The sequence below is a fragment of the Pelophylax lessonae genome, assembly GCF_965119305.1.
Source record: "Pelophylax lessonae genome assembly, chromosome: 4".
NCBI lineage: Eukaryota > Metazoa > Chordata > Amphibia > Anura > Ranidae > Pelophylax > Pelophylax lessonae.
In genome coordinates, this window is record NC_138771.1 from 268,746,050 (window position 1) to 268,767,877 (window position 21,828).

The 21,828-nt window shown below is 46.0% G+C and overlaps 1 protein-coding gene across 1 annotated transcript in view; it reads left to right on the forward strand.

The window, feature by feature from the left end:
* The window catches only part of TBK1 (TANK binding kinase 1), a 144,958-nt gene that overhangs the window by 97,683 nt on the left and 25,447 nt on the right, over window positions 1-21,828 (forward strand). Inside the window, exons 13-16 of the mRNA XM_082255185.1 lie at window positions 6,138-6,204; window positions 8,345-8,466; window positions 8,926-9,002; window positions 13,643-13,682. Of these exons, the coding sequence (XP_082111311.1) occupies window positions 6,138-6,204; window positions 8,345-8,466; window positions 8,926-9,002; window positions 13,643-13,682 (306 nt within the window). The remainder of the gene's footprint in view (window positions 1-6,137; window positions 6,205-8,344; window positions 8,467-8,925; window positions 9,003-13,642; window positions 13,683-21,828) is intronic.

The following is a 21,828-nucleotide window of genomic DNA, read 5'->3' on the forward strand; positions in this document are numbered from 1 at the left end:
GCTCCCTCGAGTGCTTCCAAGCGTCCCTGGTCTGGGAAACAGAAGTCCGGTTCTGCCAGACAAGGCCCTGTCGGCCTGAAGGTGCGCCCTCACCCGTGAATGGGGTGGGGGGACGCCTTTGCCGGTTCTCGGACGTTTGGCTGGCCCGGATTCCAGACAAATAGGTCCGGGAGGTTGTGCGGTCCAGATACAAGATCGATTTCGATCCGTTCCTCTGGTCAGGTTTTTCCCTTCCAATGTCCACATATCCCCGGATAGCTTGCGAGCGCTCTATGGGGCAGTGCAGGACTTGCTACAGCAAGGAGTAATAGTGTATGTTCAGTACGTTGAACGCTTTCAAAAGTTTTATTCCAACCTGTTCACGGTTAACAAAAAGGAGGGCAAGGTGCGGCCGCTGATCCTGGACCTAAAGGCACTGAATGTGTTTGTGCGCGCTCAAAAGTTCAAGATGGAAACTATTCGCACAGTGGTGGCCTCCCTACATCAGGGGAAAAGAAAAAGAGAGAGAGCGCTCTAAGTGCAGACAGTCTTTATTAATAACAAGGCATAGGTGATATAAACTCACTAGAAACCAAAGTCATCGAGCTGTGTCAAGTCATGGACATCAGGAATTCCTCTGGGAGGTGCCATCCACTCGTGTGCAGCAATTCAGAAGCTTGATCGCTGATCAGAGGAGAAAAGGAAGCCGGCTACCTCCTCCAGCAGTCGGCGGTCAGCGTCTAAGGCAGCGGCTGCGATGTGCGGTGGAAGCTGGAACGTGGTCTCGTCACCAGGGAATGTATGGTGTGTGGAATATGCACGGTATGCACGACGCGTTTCTGAGCATGCGCTGGGTCACGTACGGCCCTGCGCGCTCTTTCTTCAGGTGCTGTGAAGCCGTGTTTATCACCCTACATCAGGGGGACTTCCTGGCCTCAATAACCATCAAGGATGCCTACCTTCACTTTCCAATCTGTGCTGCTCACCAACGGTTTCTCCATTTTGCCATGGGAGAAGATCACTATCAGTTTGTGGCATTACCCTTTGGTCTCGCCTCCACTCCTCGGGTCTTCACAAAGGTGTTGGCCCCGGTCCTGGCACTGTTGCGACAGTGGGGGATATCGGTCCTGGGCTGCCTGGACGATCTGATTCTCCGTGCGGAGTCCCCTGCGTTGCTGACGGAAAACTTGGGGGTCACCATGAGTAATCTGGAGGAGTTCGGTTGGGTCGTGAACCTTCAAAAGTTGTCTCTGACCCCTTCCATGAGACTGGTCTATCTGAGCCTGACCTTGGATTCGTCCTCTGCCAGGAAAAACTCCAGAAAATCCAGTCAGCGGTTCGTTTGTTGATGTCCAATGACCGGCTGTACCTTAGGACCTGTATGAGAGTACTGGGACTGATGGTGTCCTCCTTCGAGGCGGTCTCATTCACTCAGTTCCACACGAGGGTTCTTCAAAGGGAAATTCTTCTCAAGTGGAACAAACACCCGAATTCTATGGATTATCAGATTCGGTTAAGCCACAGGACCAGAGAGTCCCTGGTCTGGTAACTTCGGTCCCCGATGCTTCAGTTGGGGAAATCCTTTCTCCCTATATACTGGACAGTTGTCACCATGGGCGGAGCGACATGTTCCAGCTCTCTCCACGGTGCACATTCCAGGAGTGGAAAATTGGTAGGCGGATTACCTCAGCCGCCAGGCCTTGGATGCAGGGGGGTGGTCCCTGCATCCGGAGGTGTTTTCACCAGTTGTGCCTTCGCTGAGGCACTCGGGACGTGGATCTGTTGGCGTCTCGAATCAACAGAAAGGTACAGAGGTTTGTGGCTCACTCCCTGGACCCTCTGGCAGACGCTGCAGATGCGCTGATGGCCCCCTGGGGCCAGTACCGGCTGATGTAAGCCTTTTCTCCTCTCAAGTTGCTGCCAAGACTTCTTCGCAGGATAGGGGCGGAAGGGATTCTGGTCATTCTTGTGGCTCTGGACTGGCCTCGTCGCGCTTGGTACGCAGACCTGGTCAGGCTTGTCGCAGACGCCCTGTGGAGACTTCTCTCAGGGAGGATCTGCTGTCTCAGGGGCCAATCTTCCATCCTTTACAGTCGCTGGCTTTGATGACTTGGCTGTTGAAAGCCAGGTGCTGAAGGACAGGGGTTTATCTGCTTCAGTGATTCCCACTCTGCTAAAAGCGAGGAAGGCAACTTCCAGGAAGATTTATCATTGTACGTGGAAGTCGTACATTGCGTGGTGTGAGTCCCTTGGGACCCACCCTCGCTCCTATTTGGTGGTTCGGATCTTGGCTTTCCTTCAAGGGGGAGTTGATCAAAAGTTGGCCTTGAGTACTATCAAGGGTCAGGTCCGGTCTCGGCCTTAACTATTTTCTTCCAGAGGCCATTGGCCACCCATTCCCTGGTGCGTAGTTTCATCCAGGGGGTGCGATACTTGGACCTGCGGTGCGACCTCCGTTACCACCATGGGATCTTAATTTGGTTCTTTCGGTTCTCCAGAGGCCTCCCTTTGAGAATATTTTCGGGAGGTCCCCCTGCTTACCTAGTCTCAGGAAGGTGGCCTTCTTGATGGCTATCACTTCTGTGTGCAGGGTGTCCGAACTGGCAGGGCTGTCCTGTCGTTCTCCCTATCTGGTGGTTCACAAGGACTAGGTGGTACTTTGGCCGGATCCGTCTTTCCTGGCGAATGTGGTTTCCAGTTTTCACCTGAATGAGGACATCCTGTTACCTTCCTTGTGCTCTAAGCCTAAACGTCCTAAGGAATTTGCTCTGCATACCCTGGCTGTTGTTCAGGTGATCAGGGTGTATTTGGCGTCTACCTAGTCTTTTCACAAGTCTGACTCGCTCTGTGCTCATGGATGGCCTGCAGAAAGGGCTGCCTGCATCTGCTGCGACTATTTCCAGATGGATCAGACAGACAGTGGTGCAGGCCTATTCCATTAGGGGTCAGGTTCCACCCCTCCCTGTCAAGGTGCACTCTACTCAGGCGCGCAGTGCTTCCTGGGCTTTTCGCCATTATGCGCCTGTGCTTTAGGTGTGCAAGGCAGCGACCTGGTTGTCTGTTCACACCTTTACCAATTTTTATAAGGTGGATGTGATGGCATCTGAGGATGCCTCCTTTGGCCGCAAGGTTTTGTAAGGTTGCGGTTTAGGGGGCCTCCTGGTCTTCATTGAGGGTGTTTTTTTTCCTGTTTTGTTTTCAGGTGGACCTTATCTGGTTTTTCTGATGTGTCCTGTGTTGCCTGGTTGGCCTTGGGGACTGTTTTTTTCTCTCCCCACCCCTCATTTTGGTACTGCTTTGGGACGTCCCTACTGATATGCATCAGAGGACTGCGTCCATCAATGAACGATAGAGAAAACTGGATTTTTGACTTACCGTAAAATCCTTTTCTCTTAGGTTCATTGACGGACGCAGTACCCTCCCTTCTAATTTTTTGAGTGGGTTGGTGTGCTTTTCTCTGACACTGCTTTGATACAAAACTGACATCCTATGCAGGAAGAGAGAGGGTATACCCCCAGGGACTGCCCATAGGCGTAGCCAGAAATTCTTTCTGCCTAGTGTCCTACTTCTGTCGGGGGCAGTATTACCATACTGATATGCATCAGAGGACTGCGTCCGTCAATGAACCTAAGAGAAAAGGATTTTACGGTAAGTCAAAAATCCAGTTTTTGGTTTTTTTTTAGTTTGGATCGAGTGGAGGTGGTTTAGAACACCTGTCAGTTTCTATTGCGGTCTGTGCCCCCATTAAGGAGATTCACCTTCTCTATTTGCCCAGTTTACTATTATCATTGAAAGTAAAAGAACCTCCCAAATGTTGGGTTGTTCCCAGAAAATTAATAGAGGGAAAATCATCCAAGAAGGACACTAGTTCTGGTGACCTGGGGATCCCCATGAAATTTCCTTTGCGGGGATTCCCTCTCACTCCCTGTTTGCGGAGATTTCCCTTCACATCCTGTCCAATAGCAATGGCACACAGATGGCAAAAAAATAAATCTGACGGTTCTAAAATGCGCTATTCAAAATGAAAAAAAGTTTTACCTATCGTTCTACTTTAAGATTTCTGTGGCTTATGGTCATGTGCATATTGCTCTTTGTTTTATGAAATAAAGGCATGCGGCAAACAAAATTGTTAATGAAACTTTTTGTATGATAGGACAGTATTTTTGATGGGATGAAGTCAAACTGATTTGGAAGAACACCTCTTTTTAAAGTGGTTCTAAAGCCCAAACATTTTTTCCCCTAATGCATTCCTTGTATTAAGGAAAAAAATATTTAGGCATTGATGCCCCTAACCCCCCACTTACCTGAGCCCTTATTTGATCCAGCGCTGTGCAAGTCTGCATCTCTTCTCTCCCTTCACTTCCATGACTGGGGCACTGGGAGCCACCGTCAATTAAATCCAGTGACGAGGGAGTGGGGACGGGGCCGAGTCCTGCGTGTCAATGTGCGCAGCATGGGCTCAGGAGTGAGCACCCATGAGTGCCTCCATAGAAAGCAGCTTCCCGTGGAGGCACTGGGCGGAGAGAAGGAGCCAGCAGCACCAGAGGGGGTCCCTGAGAAGAAGGTTTGGGACCACTGTGTAATTTAATTGCACAGAGCAGGTAAGTATAGAGATGTAAGAAAAAATATAAAAATATTTCCGCGCTAATAATAATGAATAAAAGGAAATGATAAATATCAGCAGCCAACACAAAATCAACCAACAGTGATTCAAATTGCAATATAACATAAAAGTGTAGCGCTACAAAAAAATGATAACCATAAAACTAATAGTAAATAAGTGTCCAAATGAATGAGTTCCTAATAATCACGATAGTGTATGAAAAAATGTCCAACTGAATTAATCTTCAATAAAAGTGAAGAAGACATAAATCCACAAGTGCAATGGTCCAAAAGAAAAGGGAGGAATTCTTCCCAGGGCACCAGGAGTGTATGAAGGAAAGGGGACACCTCTGTGATGGGATATGATAAGCAGCTTACCAAATTTCCATGGCTGCTCAGATTAGTGAGCTAGCCTCTCCCAGCTGTTAAATCCAAACCACTGAAGGTTGAAAGGTACTTTTTTAGCTCCAAGGAATCGCCACTTGAGATGTAGTAGGATCGGTATGGGATTGGCACTCATCAATAAATATCGTCAATCATACATGAATATGTGAAGAGAGGAGAGAGGCAACACACATAGCGTAATCCCATTTAAAACTTGTAGTCTTGTTTATTTAAAAGTTATACTCACAGTGTATCTTAACAAACAGGCATATCAATAGCGTTATCAGGGATGAGGATGCGGCGTCCCGCAAAACAGTCCCAGATGGTAGGTGATGGAGGCCGGCTAGTTTCAAGGGGCGTGTGGACGTTGCGTCTGGAGTCGCCAGACGCAACGTCCACACGCCCCTTGAAACTAGCCGGCCTCCATCACCTACCATCTGGGACTGTTTTGCGGGACGCCGCATCCTCATCCCTGATAACGCTATTGATATGCCTGTTTGTTAAGATACACTGTGAGTATAACTTTTAAATAAACAAGACTACAAGTTTTAAATGGGATTACGCTATGTGTGTTGCCTCTCTCCTCTCTTCACATATTCATGTATGATTGACGATATTTATTGATGAGTGCCAATCCCATACCGATCCTACTACATCTCAAGTGGCGATTCCTTGGAGCTAAAAAAGTACCTTTCAACCTTCAGTGGTTTGGATTTAACAGCTGGGAGAGGCTAGCTCACTAATCTGAGCAGCCATGGAAATTTGGTAAGCTGCTTATCATATCCCATCACAGAGGTGTCCCCTTTCCTTCATACACTCCTGGTGCCCTGGGAAGAATTCCTCCCTTTTCTTTTGGACCATTGCACTTGTGGATTTATGTCTTCTTCACTTTTATTGAAGATTAATTCAGTTGGACATTTTTTCATACACTATCGTGATTATTAGGAACTCATTCATTTGGACACTTATTTACTATTAGTTTTATGGTTATCATTTTTTTGTAGCGCTACACTTTTATGTTATATTGCAAGTATAGAGATGTAAAAAAAAACCACATTACATTCTTTACAATCACTTTAACTATTTCCCACAGAACTCTTTTGCAGGCTAGTGTAAGTACATGGTTTAATCCGGTTTTTAGATTCATGATTTTCTTTTATGTGTGATGACAGATATGAACAAATGATGCAGAGAAGTATGGAACCAGAAATATATGACATACATTCCAAGCTGCTGCTGGTGAGTGTTCAGTCATTGCTTTTCAGTCATTGCTTTTCTGTTTGCCTAGTTAGGTTTTAGATGTAGAGATTACCCTCAAACAGTTTTTATATCTGTATACTTGGAACGTAATGGTAATTCTTAAGACCAATTTATTGAATACAAGTACAAAAATGTGTTTGGGTAAAACTGTAACGGTTACAGAAATTTAGTGCTATGAAAGCAAAGAAAACTGAAAGAATTCCAGTGTACACTATATTTTAAGTACAGGTATTTAGTCACTGTGGTTTGTGAGATTATACACATGATGTAGATGTAAAAAATTAGAAATACACCACGTTCTGTATATGCACAGAATGGTCATGCAGCTAAAGTGGAACCTATTTTGTTTCGATAGTTTGTGGAAAAACTAAAAGGAAGGTTTTTTTTTTTTTTAGCTCACATAGAATTTCCTTCTGCTCCATAGGGACCCATCAGAAAGTCAAAACCACTCAGCTAAAAAATTAAATGTTGAAAAAAAAAAAAAACAGTGGAAACCGCCCTACTGAAATAGTTCAGTAGGATAATAGTATAAGACCTCTAATATCCTCCAAAAAAATGCCTAAAATTCAAAGAAAAATCAAGGAAAATACATGTATATCAATTGTATCAAATACAAAGATAAAACAAAATTACCAAAGTATCTAAATCCTTTCTTCCAGTGACTGTACTCTTATACCCTACCCACAAGGTATAAACCTTTAAATCCCATTAAGATGTAAATTGCCATATTAACTGGGAGAAACCAATGTAAGGTAATATAGCTGCTATGAAAAAAATTGCCCAATAAAGTCCTAATGGCTATTGACATAAATACAATATATTGTCTTTATATAGTCCTACTCTTTGGACTGGATATATTGTATTTTATTGATGCTATGCTATGCCTTCTTTTCCTAAAGACACTGATGGTCTTGAGAATCCATGACTCTAGCTTACAGTCTATATAAATGCATTTTCTTTGGATTGGATATATTGTATTTTTTTTTTTTTTTTTTTTTTTTTTTTTTTTTTTAGCCGTTGGGACTTTTTGCCCATTTTTTTTGGCATAGCGTTTATATCACCTTTACAGTGATTATGGCAATTTTTATGTTTTATTGGATTTTAAAGGTTTTTACATATGGTTTAAGGGTATAAGGGTACAGTCATTGGAATAAAGTTTTTCAATTCTTTGGTAATTTGTTTCCTTTTTGTATTTTTTGTAAATGTTATACATGTGTATTGTTTGATTCATCTTTATAGTGTTTATTGCAGGACGCCTGAAATCTCATACTATTATCCTATTGAACAAAAAACGTTTAATTTATGTCAGTGTTCTCTTTAGGGAGAATTCCCCCCACTTCTTGTCCTGAAGAGAATTCCCCCCCACTTTTCTGTCTTGGTGTCAGCTGCTGCTTCTTGGATGGGTTGTAGGGGTGACTGTCCCCAGTGGGAACATGCAAAGTCAAAAAAACCTAACCAGTTATATCCCTCCCCCTCTCTATAACTAAAACGTTCTCTGGTTGGGGTTTGATTTTAATATAGATGAATTAATGTCAAAATGTGTGCATAAGAGTATGTAGATAATATGAAATACACATTAAAACACTGTTAAAAATCCAGCATCTTCTTTTGCATACACACACACAATGTGTGCCTTCATAAATTTCAAACCCATTGTACAATCTTCATAGATTTCAAACCAATTGTGAAATCTGCACAGTCCTGTTGTAACACACAGTGCTGCCCTCCTAATCCTTCTGCCTGCCCAAATTAAGAAATGAGAAATTCTTAATGTAGCTAATAGAATTTCTTGCGCCATGGGTGCTAATTTCTTAGTGCACCAAAAATTAAATGAATGCAAGGGAATGGGGCTTGTGCCCATCGCATTCTTTTACGTATTGGCTTTCACTAGGAAATGGCAGCTAGAATTGGGTGTATGAACCATATCCAATTTTTTAAACAGATCCCTATGTGCATGACTAATTTTTTCAGCATTTCAAATATGTTTTCTGTTATTATATTCCAAGTGAATAGGTATATGAATATGTAATATGTTTGTGTATGTGCAAGGTTTATTTTATGATTTAGATGCACTGCTTAGATTTATGCATATACTGAATATGCTAATATTATATTTCAGCTTTCCGGTTCACATCAAAACTTAGAGACCTCCCTGCGAGATATGAAGAATGAATGGTCTCCCGGAGGTATCCTTACAGACTCTTGGCTCAGTGTTGAAGGCACACATCCAAGTGACAGAAAGTAAATAAACTGATTATGAATGTTGGCTATTTTGAAATATAGAAGGTTCAGAAATGCTGATTACCCCTGGTCATTTTCCAGGACAACACAGCAGGAGATAGCTTCTTCCTCTTTGGATACAAAATACAATATAGACAGCCCTAAAAAGCACAAGCACTTCCATCTTCCAGACTGTCTGTAGTGGAGAAGTACTATTTTTTTTTTTTTTTTGGCGACCTGTGCTCCCATTAGGTAGATTAACTCTCTTGTCCTGTTTACCCCCCAATGGGACACAAATGGCAAAAAAAAAAAAAAAAAAAAAATCTGATAGGGATTATAGCCCTGCCTTAATCATTCCAAAATGTAAAAAGAAAAGTTTTGCCTTAGTTCTACAATATTGGAAGATTTCTGGAGACCATTCCCAGGAATTCTGACTTTTTTTTTCTTTTTTTTTTTTTTTTTTTATCTTTGTCCCTGTAGTGTGGAAAAACTGCATGTGCTGCTCAATTCGATTACAGAAATCTGCACCCAGTTCAAGAAGGACAAAGCACAGCGTAGTAAGTACTGCCCTGCTTACTAGCTTCTGTTAAAAAAAAAATGTATATGTTTTTGTGTTAAAATAACTGCTTTACAGGTAAAGTAGTAGACTTATCACCCTTAGAAAGTAACATCTAAATATCTCAACTACATTTACATTAAACCTACAGGTCCTTCTCAAAAAATTAGCATATTGTGATAAAGTTCATTATTTTCTGTAATGTACTGATAAACATTAGACTTTCATATATTTTAGATTCATTACACACAACTGAAGTAGTGCAAGCCTTTTATTGTTTTAATATTGATGATTTTGGCATACAGCTCATGAAAACCCAATATTCCTATCTCAAAAAATTAGCATATTTCATCCGACCAATAAAAGAAAAGTGTTTTTAATACAAAAAAAGTCAACCTTCAAAAAATTATGTTCAGTTATGCACTCAATACTTGGTCGGGAATCCTTTTGCAGAAATGACTGCTTCAATGCGGCGTGGCATGGAGGCAATCAGCCTGTGGCACTGCTGAGGTGTTATGGAGGCCCAGGATGCTTCGATAGCGGCCTTGAGCTCATCCAGAGTGTTGGGTCTTGCGTCTCTCAACTTTCTCTTCACAACATCCCACAGATTCTCTATGGGGTTCAGGTCAGGAGAGTTGGCAGGCCAATTGAGCACAGTAATACCATGGTCAGTAAACCATTTACCAGTGGTTTTGGCACTGTGAGCAGGTGCCAGGTCGTGCTGAAAAATGAAATCTTCATCTCCATAAAGCTTTTCAGCAGATTGAAGGATGAAGTGCTCCAAAATCTCCTGATAGCTAGCTGCATTGACCCTGCCCTTGATAAAACACAGTGGACCAACACCAGCAGCTGACATGGCACCCCAGACCATCACTGACTGTGGGTACTTGACACTGGACTTCAGGCATTTTGGCATTTCCCTCTCCCCAGTCTTCCTCAGGGTCCGGTCACCTCTTCTTGTTGTGCAGCGTTTTCTGCCACACTTTTTTCCTTCCCACAGACTTCCCACTGAGGTGCCTTGATACAGCACTCTGGGAACAGCCTATTCGTTCAGAAATTTCTTTCTGTGTCTTACCCTCTTGCTTGAGGGTGTCAATCAGGGCCGCTGATAGGGGGGGACCACCGGTCCTTCTGTAGAGGGCCCTGGGCCTGTCACTTATCAGGGGGGCCCGGCCGGCAGCTTCAGACTTCATGTAGAATGTGACTGTGTACAGTCAGTTAGTGTACATAATATACTGTTCCCCGCCAGAGTCCTGGGTATTCATATTCCCTGCTGGGCTGAGGGGGGGCCCCATCTGTTCACCTCTAGAGCCGGGAGATCGCTGCAGCCTCTGGGGACTATTTTTTTCATTTTCGGGCGTCCCCACGGACTTGCACACACTTTCTTGTAATGTGAGGAAGTCCCGGCTCTGTAAGTCCCCGCTGCTGGCCTGCACACTGCCTGACTCCTTTAGCCAGTAAGTGCTGAGGGAACCAGGCAGAAGAGTGCTGGCAGGCTAGGGGCAGCTAGCTGGAGCCTGGAACTGGAAACGATCCGTGCAGGGCAGGCACACAGATGAGTCCTTGTGTGATCTCCACTCAGCAGCTTGTCCAGCAGTGCAGACACAGAGGGATCTGGCATAAGTCACACAGGAAAGGTACAGTCTCATGACATGACACAGCACACACCTTTCCCCATACCCTGGTATATTGCCTATTTTAATATATATATTATATTATATCATATTATATTATATATATTTATATAGCAGGGAGCAGCCAAATATGGTCATCATTATCATCATGATGACAGTCACACTCACACAGTACAGGTGCTTTGAGCCACGTACTGTGTGATTATCATGATGATAATGAAGATCATCATTGAAGAAAGAACAGTGAAATGCATAGATTTATTTTTTTTTTTTTTTAAAGGGTATGTTTATTAAACTTTTGTAGACATTGCAGCAACAACAAACACTCAGGCTCGGTTCACACTTGTGCGATGCAGGAAGGCTGCGAATTTGCAGCCTGTTCCCGCATCGCATCCGCACCTCTGGCAGTTCACACTGCTATATGCGATACGCAGGGGGTGTCAATGAAATGTTAACGACACCCCCAGTTTGATCGCATATCGCAGTGTGATCTGACAGTACGCACAGAATCGGATCGCACAAGTGTGAACCACTGTGCGATCCGATCCTGATGCTGCTGAAAAAAAGGGTCATGTGCGAGTTTGGTGCGGATACAGTGCGAATTCAGCCATACAAAGTGTATGGCTGAATTCGCATCCGCACATCAGATCACATGTAATGAAGGAGCAGTGCGCTCCAAATTACATGCGATCTCCGCAGCCGCAATAATGTGAACCGGGACTTAGTAAGTGGTAAAACAAAGCTTGCAAAACAGGGCAGTGCACCGAGGCGCAGCTCAGACAAATACAAACAAAAGAAAGAAAGAAGAGAGATCCATTTATCCATGACAACAATGCTTAATGAAAGACCAAAATGGTCCAGCCGGCCATATATGGTTCGAATCCCCGGCAGGTGCTGCAGGAACCAGCCGAGATTCAAACCATCTATGGACAGGCTGATTGTACCCAAGTTGATCCACTTGATAGACTTGCATACAACCAGCCTGTCAGATTTCACATGCAATTATTGCTAGCAGCTAGCAAATAATCATTGTGTTCTCCTAAAGGGGACCAGGTGGCAGAATCATTGTTTTCTCCTGACTATGGTTGCAGGAAATAAAATCGCATTATCTATGGCCTGCGTTAGGCCCCTATCACATTGGATGGACTCCGCTTTGTTCAGCGGAGGATCTCTCTACTGATCAGAGCAGAGTGGGCAGATGACAGGTCCATGTCCACTCAGTTTATGCAGAGCAGACATGGACAGAGCCCACTCTACTCTATGGGCAGTGGGGTGTAAATGGACTCCATTGTCTATTTACACCCGACCACCTAGATGGAGCAGGACAGACCCCCTTAGGGTTTTTTTATCGGACCAGATCAGAGGTAGGCAAGTGTAAACAGACACAAGTAGGTTTACATCCGCTGCTCCATAGAGGTAAATTGAGGGTCTGATTGGGTCCACCCAGGGCTGCCAATAAAGGGGGTACCATCGGGCCTCCTGTAAAGTTACTTATCAGGGGGGCCTGACCGTCAGCTTCCGACTTTGTTTCGAAGATAACTATCCCTGGAAGACAAAGCTGCATTTTTTTAAGGCAGGTGGGCGGGGTCATGGGTGGGGTAAGGGGCGGGCTTTTGGGGGCCCCATCAGATGGACTGTACGGGGCCCCGTGATTTCTAACAGCTGCCCTGGTGTCAATGATGGCCTTCTGGACAGCAGTCAGGTCGTCAGTCTTACCCATGATTGCGGTTTTGAGTAATGAACCAGGCTGGGAGTTTTTAAAAGCCTCAGGAATCTTTTGCAGGTGTTTAGAGTTAATTAGTCAACTCTCCTGACCTGAACCCCATAGAGAATCTGTGGGATGTTGTGAAGAGAAAGTTGAGAGACGCAAGACCCAACACTCTGGATGAGCTCAAGGCTGCTATCGAAGCATCCTGGACCTCCATAACACCTCAGCAGTGCCACAGGCTGATTGCCTCCATGCCACGCCACATTGAAGCAGTCATTTCTGCAAAAGGATTCCCGACCAAGTATTGAGTGCATAACTGAACATAATTTTTTGAAGGTTGACTTTTTTTGTATTAAAAACACTTTTCTTTTATTGGTCGGATGAAATATGCTAATTTTTTGAGATAGGAATTTTGGGTTTTCATGAGCTGTATGCCAAAATCATCAATATTAAAACAATAAAAGGCTTGCACTACTTCAGTTGTGTGTAATGAATCCAAAATATATGAAAGTCTAATGTTTATCAGTACATTACAGAAAATAATGAACTTTATCACAATATGCTAATTTTTTGAGAAGGACCTGTATTTTAACTATTTTTTTTGTAACTATTAGTTTATACATGTTTAGATTGCAGAGTAAACTGCTGTTAGGTATTTCGTTTATTCTAGATTTTAGCAGACGTTGAGGCTCCATGTATATTCTGGATCTGTGCTCTAAAGCCTGGTATAAACGATGAGATTATCGGATTAATGATCGTTTTTCTAAAGTTCAAAGTACGAAAGAATAAAAATTCAGAAGCGATGTAATGTGTTGTATTTTATCTGTATTGTATTTTATGACGAAAACTGTGCTGGTTAAACAAAAATCACACGATCTGGTGTCGCACGAGAACATTTTTTGTGTTTTGTCCCTTTTGGCTAATTTTTGGCGAAAGCTGTGTACTAATAATCAAATTATCGTACGATCGCTTTTAAAAGGAGATTTTTTTTTTTTTTGGACAATTTTCTGATCGTGTACTAGGCTTAGGGATCTTTAGATGGCCCAAGGAATCCATTTGTATTATACGCTTTGCGTGTAGGCTTTTAGGTAGTTAACTTGGTTAATTCCTCCTTTTGCCTACAGAGAAGTAAGAATTTGCATAGAGAAATTATATTGTATAGGTAAAAGCTAAAGCACGTCTAGTTCAAATATCAAACTTCTGCTGATTATTCATGATAAGGTTACAATCGGAAATTTATATACTGTATGTAATACTAGCAATTTGAAAAATATTTTAAAATGTGTTCTCCCTTTACAGGACTTATGTACAATGAAGAACAAATACACAAATTTGACAAGTAAGCATATGTATTGAAAATCTGATACAGCCTCATGTATATTATTTAAAGTGTTGTAAAGGCAGAAGGTTTTTACTGCATTTCATGCAGTAAGGTAAAAAAGTCTTCTGCATGCAGCTTCCCCCCACAGCTCCCCTAAATACAGGTGCACCTCATAAAATTAGAATAGCATCAAAATGTTAATTTATTTTGATAATTAAATTCAAAAAGTGAAACTCTTATATTTTATATAGATGAGTTACACACAGAGTAATATTTCAAGCTTTTCTTTCTTTTAATTTTGAGGATTATGGCTTACAGCTAGTGAAAACCCAAAATTCAGTATCTCAGAAAATTAGAATTTCTCTTTCGTTCATTGACGGACACAGCTCCTGGTATTCATAACCATTGGGTTGCCCCCTACAGGACACTAGGCAGAAAACCATTCTGGCAGCACCCATGAGCAGTCCCAGGGGGTATATACTCCCTCTCTCTCCTATAGCCACTCAGTTTTTTTTTTTTTGTTCTGCCTAGTCAGGAGTAAGGACCTAGTTCCTTGCTGGGATCTTTGGTCCTGGCAACATTTTTTAGATGGAACATTTTTTCCTCCTGGATTTTTCCTGTAAGATCTACCATCAACTGCCGGACTTGGCGACGGGCTGGATAATCTAGATCCAGTGCTCACCCCAGTCTGGCAAGCAAACGCATGCAGACCTCAGATCTCCGCTAGATCGGCCGCGACTTATCCCCACTGGATGCGGCTGGCCTACGATTTTAACGCCTCGCAAGGTTGCATACGACCGGGTCCCGGCTCGACTCGCAGCGGTCCTCCTGGCCGACAGCCCCCCATTTCCTTGGAGAGGGTTTCTGTCTGGAGTGGTGCCTGCCTGGTTTCTGGTATGGTGAGTAGCTTTCCCCCTTCTCCCTCTGGAGGGTTTTGGGGTGGACGTGGGCCCCTCCTTGGGACGGTTGGAACCCCAGGTTTCCCTCCTTCCGCCAGGCACCACCCCCCCTTGCCTTGCTGTTTGGGTTGTCTAGTCGCTTTCCAGGGTCAAGGGCAGGGCGCTGACAGGCTATGGGGGGGGGGGGTGCGCCCCTGTCAACTGGACGATAGACTGTGCAGGGGAGGTTGTACCTGGTGGGGGCTCGTGCCGGGGCCCCCCGGCCTGCCTGGATCTGTCAGGCCTGGCCCCCCAGTCTAAAATAGCGGCGGCCATGACAGTGGAGCCCTGTGGGTGGCGATTTCGGCGGTGGGAGACCCTCCTCATCCCCTGGTGCCTATTCCTGGATCATTTGAATTCCTGATCGCCACATGTGTAGTGCAGATTCCTCTGGGGCCTGCAGGTGCTTGTCTCTGCGGTGGTTAGTCTGGTGGGGTCCGCTCCCTCTCTTTGTGCCTGGAGACCGGGTGGTGCTGCCAGTGTGGTGGGGGTTGTCCCTTAGCAGTGTTTTTACACTTTTTTGTGGGGTCCCCATGGAGTCTTTGAAGCTAATTTCCCCACCTGATCCCCTCTCTCAGGCTGCGGGACCCTCCTGGTCCCAACTATCTGTCCATGCACTGACGGAGGTCCTGGAGACCCTTGTGTCCCAGGTGGAGGTGGCTTGTGGGCGATGGGCTAGCAAAAGCACCCCCCGTCTTCCCCTGCCTCATCTGTCTGATCCTGAATCTGATTCAGCTGCTGCAGACGTGGGTCACCCTGCTGGGTCTGCAACCACGCGCCTGGAATCCTCTGATAGTGAGGGTGATTCATCCACGTCTGCGACCACTCACAAAAAGGTGCTGGTGGATGCACTGATTCTATCTGTGCGTGAGACTCTGAAGAGGGAGGAGGCAGCTGAAGCTGCACCAGAGGCACAGGTACCCTTTGACACTCACAAGCCATCCAGAGCGGCAAAAGTATTTTCTTTCCCTGCCTATTTTGACAGAATTGTGGGGACAACCAAAGCATCCCCGTGGGGTCCCTAAGCGCTTTCCTAGGCGTTACCCCAATGAGGAGTCCCTTCCTAAGAAGTGGACTGTGCCACTTCCAGATTAAACAAGTCCACCATGATTCCGGTTGAAGAGTCCGGCCCTTTAAGGATCCGGCTGACCGGAAGGTGGAGGCTGTGCCCGCCATATGTACACTCTGGCTGGTTCCGCAATGAGGCAGGTATTCACCATTGCCCTAGTGTTGCAAACTCTGACCGAGTGGGCTAAGCTCTTACGCCGAGACCTGGAGGGAGAACAGCTCCTCCCTGCATTTGTCCAGCTGGCGGACCAGCTGGTCCAGGGGCTGCAGTTTATCTGTGATGCCTCTTTGGATGCGGCTCCCCTAATGGCTTGCCTCTCTGTTTTGGCGATGGTCCTTTTGGCTCAAGTGCTGGTCTGTGGATCAGGCTTCAAAAAGCTGCTCTTCCTTTCCAAGGAGATCGCCTGTTTGGAGCTACCATAAAAGATATCATTAAAGGTCTCACGGGGGGGGGGGGGGGGGGGAGAATACTTTTTTTTTGCGCAGGCTACTAAGTGCAAGGAACATCGTCAGACGTGGGCCCTCCTTCTCAGCTTATACGTTTTTTTCCCTTATCGTCTTTCAGGACAGGCACTTCTGAGAGAACCTGGCTCCTCCCTTCTTAGGAAACACCGCCCCAATTTATTGGATTTAAGCCTCCCTCCAGCTGGCTGCCTCAGTTCTGGTGTTTCCTCCAGCGGGGAGACACCATCCAAGAGGAGCCTTAGCTGAAGCCAGGAGGCTGAAGTTAGAGGGAGTCAGGTACTCTCAGAAGGCGGCCAAGAAAGACAGCACCGGGGGGACCCGCTTACCTGTCGGCCGCAGAAAATTCATTTATCACCACAGCCTCGTTCAGCGGAGTTTCTTGGCTGGGGGGCCCGCTCACCACGCTCGGGGAGAGCGTCCACCATGGTGCATTCCGCCCCCCGCTTGCGGCGGTGTGGAGCAGCCGGGCCGGATGACGGGGGACGTCGCTTCCGGTAGGGGCGGGCACTTCCGGCGGCAAACCGCGACTTCCGGTTCCGGGTCGCGGCGGTGAGCGCGCCAGATATGAAAGGCTGGTGCGTCCTGCAAGCTGGGGGACAGCTGCCAGGAAAAGAAAGCTGAGCCACTCCAGGAGGCATGTCGGAGGCACAGACCTCAGTTACCGCTCCGGGAGATAACAGCACCAGCCACCATAAGGTAAGGAGGCCTGGGGTGGTTCTCCCTTACTTCTCCCACTAGCTCCATTTTCTGTTCCCTTAGATAAGGGGAGTAGGGAGGCTGAGGGTCACACTGTGGGATCTTCTTGGTGATGGTTGTCCCTAGCAACACCCTCTGGTGGGGCAAGCTGTGCAGGCTGGGGAGCATTAGGAAGTGAATTTTAAACTATGCCTTTTATATTTAAAATTACAGAAAGCCTCAGAGAAAAAGCCAGCCCATGTTTCCAAGAAGAGATGCCCTTCCTGCAAGGAGAATATGGGGGAAACTTGGACTAAACCCTTATGCAAAGAATGTCTGGAGAGTTTAGTTAAGGAACACACGGAAAGTCAAAACGCAGATTTAGCCACCTCTGTCAAGGAGCTTGCTAGCACTTTCAAATCCTTTAAGGAATTGTTTGCTAACACCCAGCTTCCACAGAGTTCCCCCCAGTCGGCACGGCAGGAAAATGCTCCAACACCGCAGTTACTACCCTCTACAAGTGGGAAGGTACCTGCGGGTTCTGTACATCAAGGGGAAGAGTGCGATAGCACACCCCCCAATTCCCCAGGGGAATCTGAGGCAGAGGGGTCGGATGGAGAATCCAAAAGAACCTCTAGATACAAACTGTCTCTGGAAGAGGTGGAAGGCCTGATAGCGGCTATCCACACCACTCTAGGAATCCAGGAAGAGAAGAAAACATTATCCTTGCATGATCAAATGTACGCGAGTCTGGGCAAACCTAAGAAAAAGGTTTTTCCAGTACACGAAGCCCTAGTAGACACTATAAAGAGCGAGTGGCAGGATCCAGAAAGGAAACCCTTCTTTTCAGGAGCTCTGAAAAGAAGATTTCCTTTTTCTGAAGATGATTCGGCGGTCTGGAACAAATCACCTAAACTGGACGCAGCCTTTTCGCGAGTCTCCAGGCATACGGACTTGGCTTTCGAGGATATGGGGTCACTCCCTGATCCCATGGATAAGCGAGCAGACTCCCTCCTGAAGAAAGCCTGGGACTCAGCTCTAGGAAATCTTAAGCCTGCTATAGCAATTACGGTAGTAGCCAGAAACATGGAGTATTGGCTAACTCAGATAAAGGCACATATTGAGGCAGAGACTGGTAAGGAGACCATATTATCCTCATTTCCCATGTTACTACGGGGAGTAGCATACATAGCGGATGCCTCTGCGGAGTCGGTGCGCATGACGGCCAGGTCATCGGCCTTAACCAATTCGGCTAGGAGAGCCCTCTGGTTAAAAACTTGGCAAGGAGACGGGGGCTCTAAAGCCAAATTGTGTGGGATCCCATTTACAGGGGACCGCTTATTTGGTCCAGGATTAGAAACAGTCCTGGATCACACGGCAGACCGAAAGAAATCCTTCCCAATTAAGCAGGGGAAAAAGACGGGATTCAATAGAAAGTCCTATCCCCAGAAAAATTTTTCGGCTCCAAGGAAATCTGAAGGACAGAAAAGATCCTGGAGTCAAAGAGGGAAGGGCCGCGGGGGGGCTATTTTTCGCCCTCCTGAACAGCCCAAGAAGTCTCAATGACAACCTCACCACTGTGGGAGGGAGACTGGGGACCTTTCTCCCTCGGTGGGAAGAGATCACCTCCAGCCCCTTTATCCTGCAGATAATAAGACAGGGTTATCAGCTGGAGTTCTCAAGCCCCCCTCCTTCCAGAATGTTAATCACCCATCTGCCAAAATGCGAACAGAAATCCAGGGCCATACTCTCCTCTCTCAAGGAATTAAAAATACAAAACGTCATTCGGAGAGTTTCAGCAAGGGAAGTGGGAGAAGGGTTTTACTCCCACATCTTTGTGGTGACAAAGCCCTCAGGCAGTTACAGGTTAATCTTAAACCTAAAACCCCTGAATCGTTCAATCAGATACAGGAAGTTCAGGATGGACTCTATCTATTCGATAAGAACCATCCTTCCCCCACAGTGCTATATGGCCTCGATAGATCTCAAGGATGCATACCTGCACATTCCCATTGCAGAGAAAAGCCAAAAGTTCCTGAGGCTAGCCGTAAAAACAGGGGAGGACATTCAGCACTGGCAATTTCAGGCCCTCCCTTTTGGCCTCTCCTCGTCCCCCCGAATATTCACAAAGGTAATGGCAGAGACCTTGGCATTTATGCGACTACAGGGTTTGTCGGTAATCGCGTACCTAGACGACCTGTTGTTCGCCCACTCCCAAGAACAATTGTCCAGGGATCTCCGGGATGCAACACGGATTCTGGAAGACCTGGGTTGGCTACTAAATTTAGAAAAATCCTCCCTAGTACCAACACAAAGGATATTGTTCTTGGGGTACGAGATAGACTCCAGGGTCCAAAAAATCTTCTTACCCCCGGACAAAAAGCAGAAAATAAACAAGGCAGTAGGACAGTTGCAAGCAAACCAAGCGATCTCAGTCAGACAATCCATGTCTATACTGGGGTTACTAACAGCAGCCATCCCAGCAGTGCAGTGGGCAGGCCTGCACTGTCGTCCCCTGCAACTATTCATCCTGGAAGCTTGGGACCGCAGCCAGGATTCCCTGGATACCTTCATACAAATCCCAACCGCAGTGAAAAGATCCCTGTGGTGGTGGAGAAAAGCCGAAAATCTATCACAAGGCCTCTGTTGGGTTCAGATAGCCTCCACCATCATCACCACAGATGCAAGCGGCATAGGCTGGGGGGCCCATCTGGGATCCAAGCTAGCCCAGGGGACCTGGGGACTGGAGGAAGCAAAACAATCCTCCAATTGGAGGGAATTGAGGGCGGTAGAGTTAGCCCTCAGAGCCTTCCAGGAGGACTTGCAGGGACACCGAATTCAGGTACGGTCAGACAATGCCACAGTGGTGGCATATCTAAACCGACAGGGGGGAACCAGAAGCAATCTCCTATGGGGTCTGGCAAAGAAGATCTTGCAATGGGCCGAGGTCCAAGTTCTCTCTCTTTCGGCAGTTCATCTCAAGGGAGAGTTAAATCAACTAGCCGACTTTCTCAGCAGAAAGACGGTAAGAGAAGGAGACTGGACGCTAAATCAGGAGGTGTTCAATGGAATTACCCAGAGATGGGGAATGCCAAACATCGACCTGTTTGCCTCACGGCAGAACACAAAGACACCTCAATATTTTTCCCTGAGCAGATGGGACGGAGCTCTAGGGGTGGATGCTCTAGCTCAACCCTGGGTGTTCCCCAAATCCTATGCCTTCCCCCCACCAGTGCTAATACCAGCGGTCTTGAGGAAGTTTCAGGAGGAAAGTACGACGCTAATACTTATAGCACCACATTGGCCGAGGAGACCGTGGTTCTCGACCCTAAATCACTTAGCGGTAGAGCCCCCCTGGTTGCTACCAGTGAGAGAAGATCTCCTCTCCCAGGGCCCAGTACTCTGTCCTCAGACACAACATTGGAACCTTGCAGCTTGGCTACTGAAGAAGAACTGTTAAAGAGCAAGGGTTTCTCGGGCCAACTGGTGCAGACTCTGCTAGGAAGCAGGAAGAAAGAGACACAGAGCATCTACCTAAAAACTTGGAAGTTTTTTAGAAACTGGTGCAAAGCAAGCTCTTTAGACGCAGGAAGTACAGTATCAGTACTCGAGTTCCTACAAGAGGGGGCAAACAAGGGGTTAGCCATCAGCACCCTAAAAGGCCAAATTTCAGCCATTAGCGTATTCCTGGAAATACCTTTAGCAAAAGATCCCTGGGTGATCCGTTTTTTCAAAGCCCTGAATAGGCAAAGACCAACAGGAAATCTCCCATTTACAATGTGGGATTTGTCTTTAGTTTTGCAGGCTCTCATTAAAGAGCCATTTGAGCCATTGGAGTCTTGTTCGGTGAGAAATTTAACCCTCAAGACAGTTTTTTTAGTGGCAATCACGACCGCCAGGCGGGTTAGTGAGCTAGAGGCCCTTTCGGTTAAAGCACCTTTTTTTTACAAATTTTTGCAGATCGGGTTATCTTTAAAACCGATCCAGCGTTTCTACCCAAGGTAGTCTCAAGGTTCCATAGAGACCAGGAGATAGTGCTACCGACGTTTTGTTCAGAGCCTGTGAGGGAACAGGAAATTAGTTTTCATAGTTTAGATGTCAGAAGATGCATTCTGCAATACCTAAACATCACGAAGGAGTTCAGGAAGTCAGACTCTTTTTTTGTTTTATTTAATAGTTCAAAGAAGGGTACTAAAGCGTCCAGACGTTCAATAGCCAGATGGCTTAGATTAATCATCAGTGATGCTTATAGGCTTTCCGGTAAGGAGGTCCCTATGGGTATTAAGGCGCACTCTACAAGAGCAATGGCGGCTTCTCAGGCGGAAAGAGCTGGTGCTACCCCGGAGCAGATCTGTCGGGCAGCAACTTGGTCCAGCTACACAACTTTTTCCAAACACTATAGACTGGACCTGCTATCCGCTAAAGATCAGGCTTTTGGGCGAAAAGTCCTGCAAGCGGTAGTCCCACCCTGAAAGTAAGTACTCTCTTATCCTCTCAGAAGTGCCTGTCCTGAAAGACGATAAGGGAAAATTAAAGTTACTTACTGGTAACGTCTTTTCCAGTAGTCTTTCAGGACAGCACTAATACCCACCCGAAGAAGGTCTGAATATAAGATGATCAGAGGATGGAGGTTAGTACGATATATCTTTGTGTCTCCCCAGTGGCCGGAGGTACTCTTGAAGAACTGAGGCAGCCAGCTGGAGGGAGGCTTAAATCCAATAAATTGGGGCGGTGTTTCCTAAGAAGGGAGGAGCCAGGTTCTCTCAGAAGTGCCTGTCCTGAAAGACTACTGGAAAAGACGTTACCAGTAAGTAACTTTAATTTTTCGTCCCTCAGGGTTGAATGACAAGTACTTAAAGCCTTTCAGGGCCTCTTCAGGAAGATCCAAACGAACCTGGTCTGGCAAGCCAAGATCGGGGATTCTTCAGACCCGTGGACAAAGCTCCTTCAGCATGAGGTGCGCCCTTCCCTGTATTGGGGGTGGGGGGTGTCTTCACTGGTTTCCGGATCCGTTGATT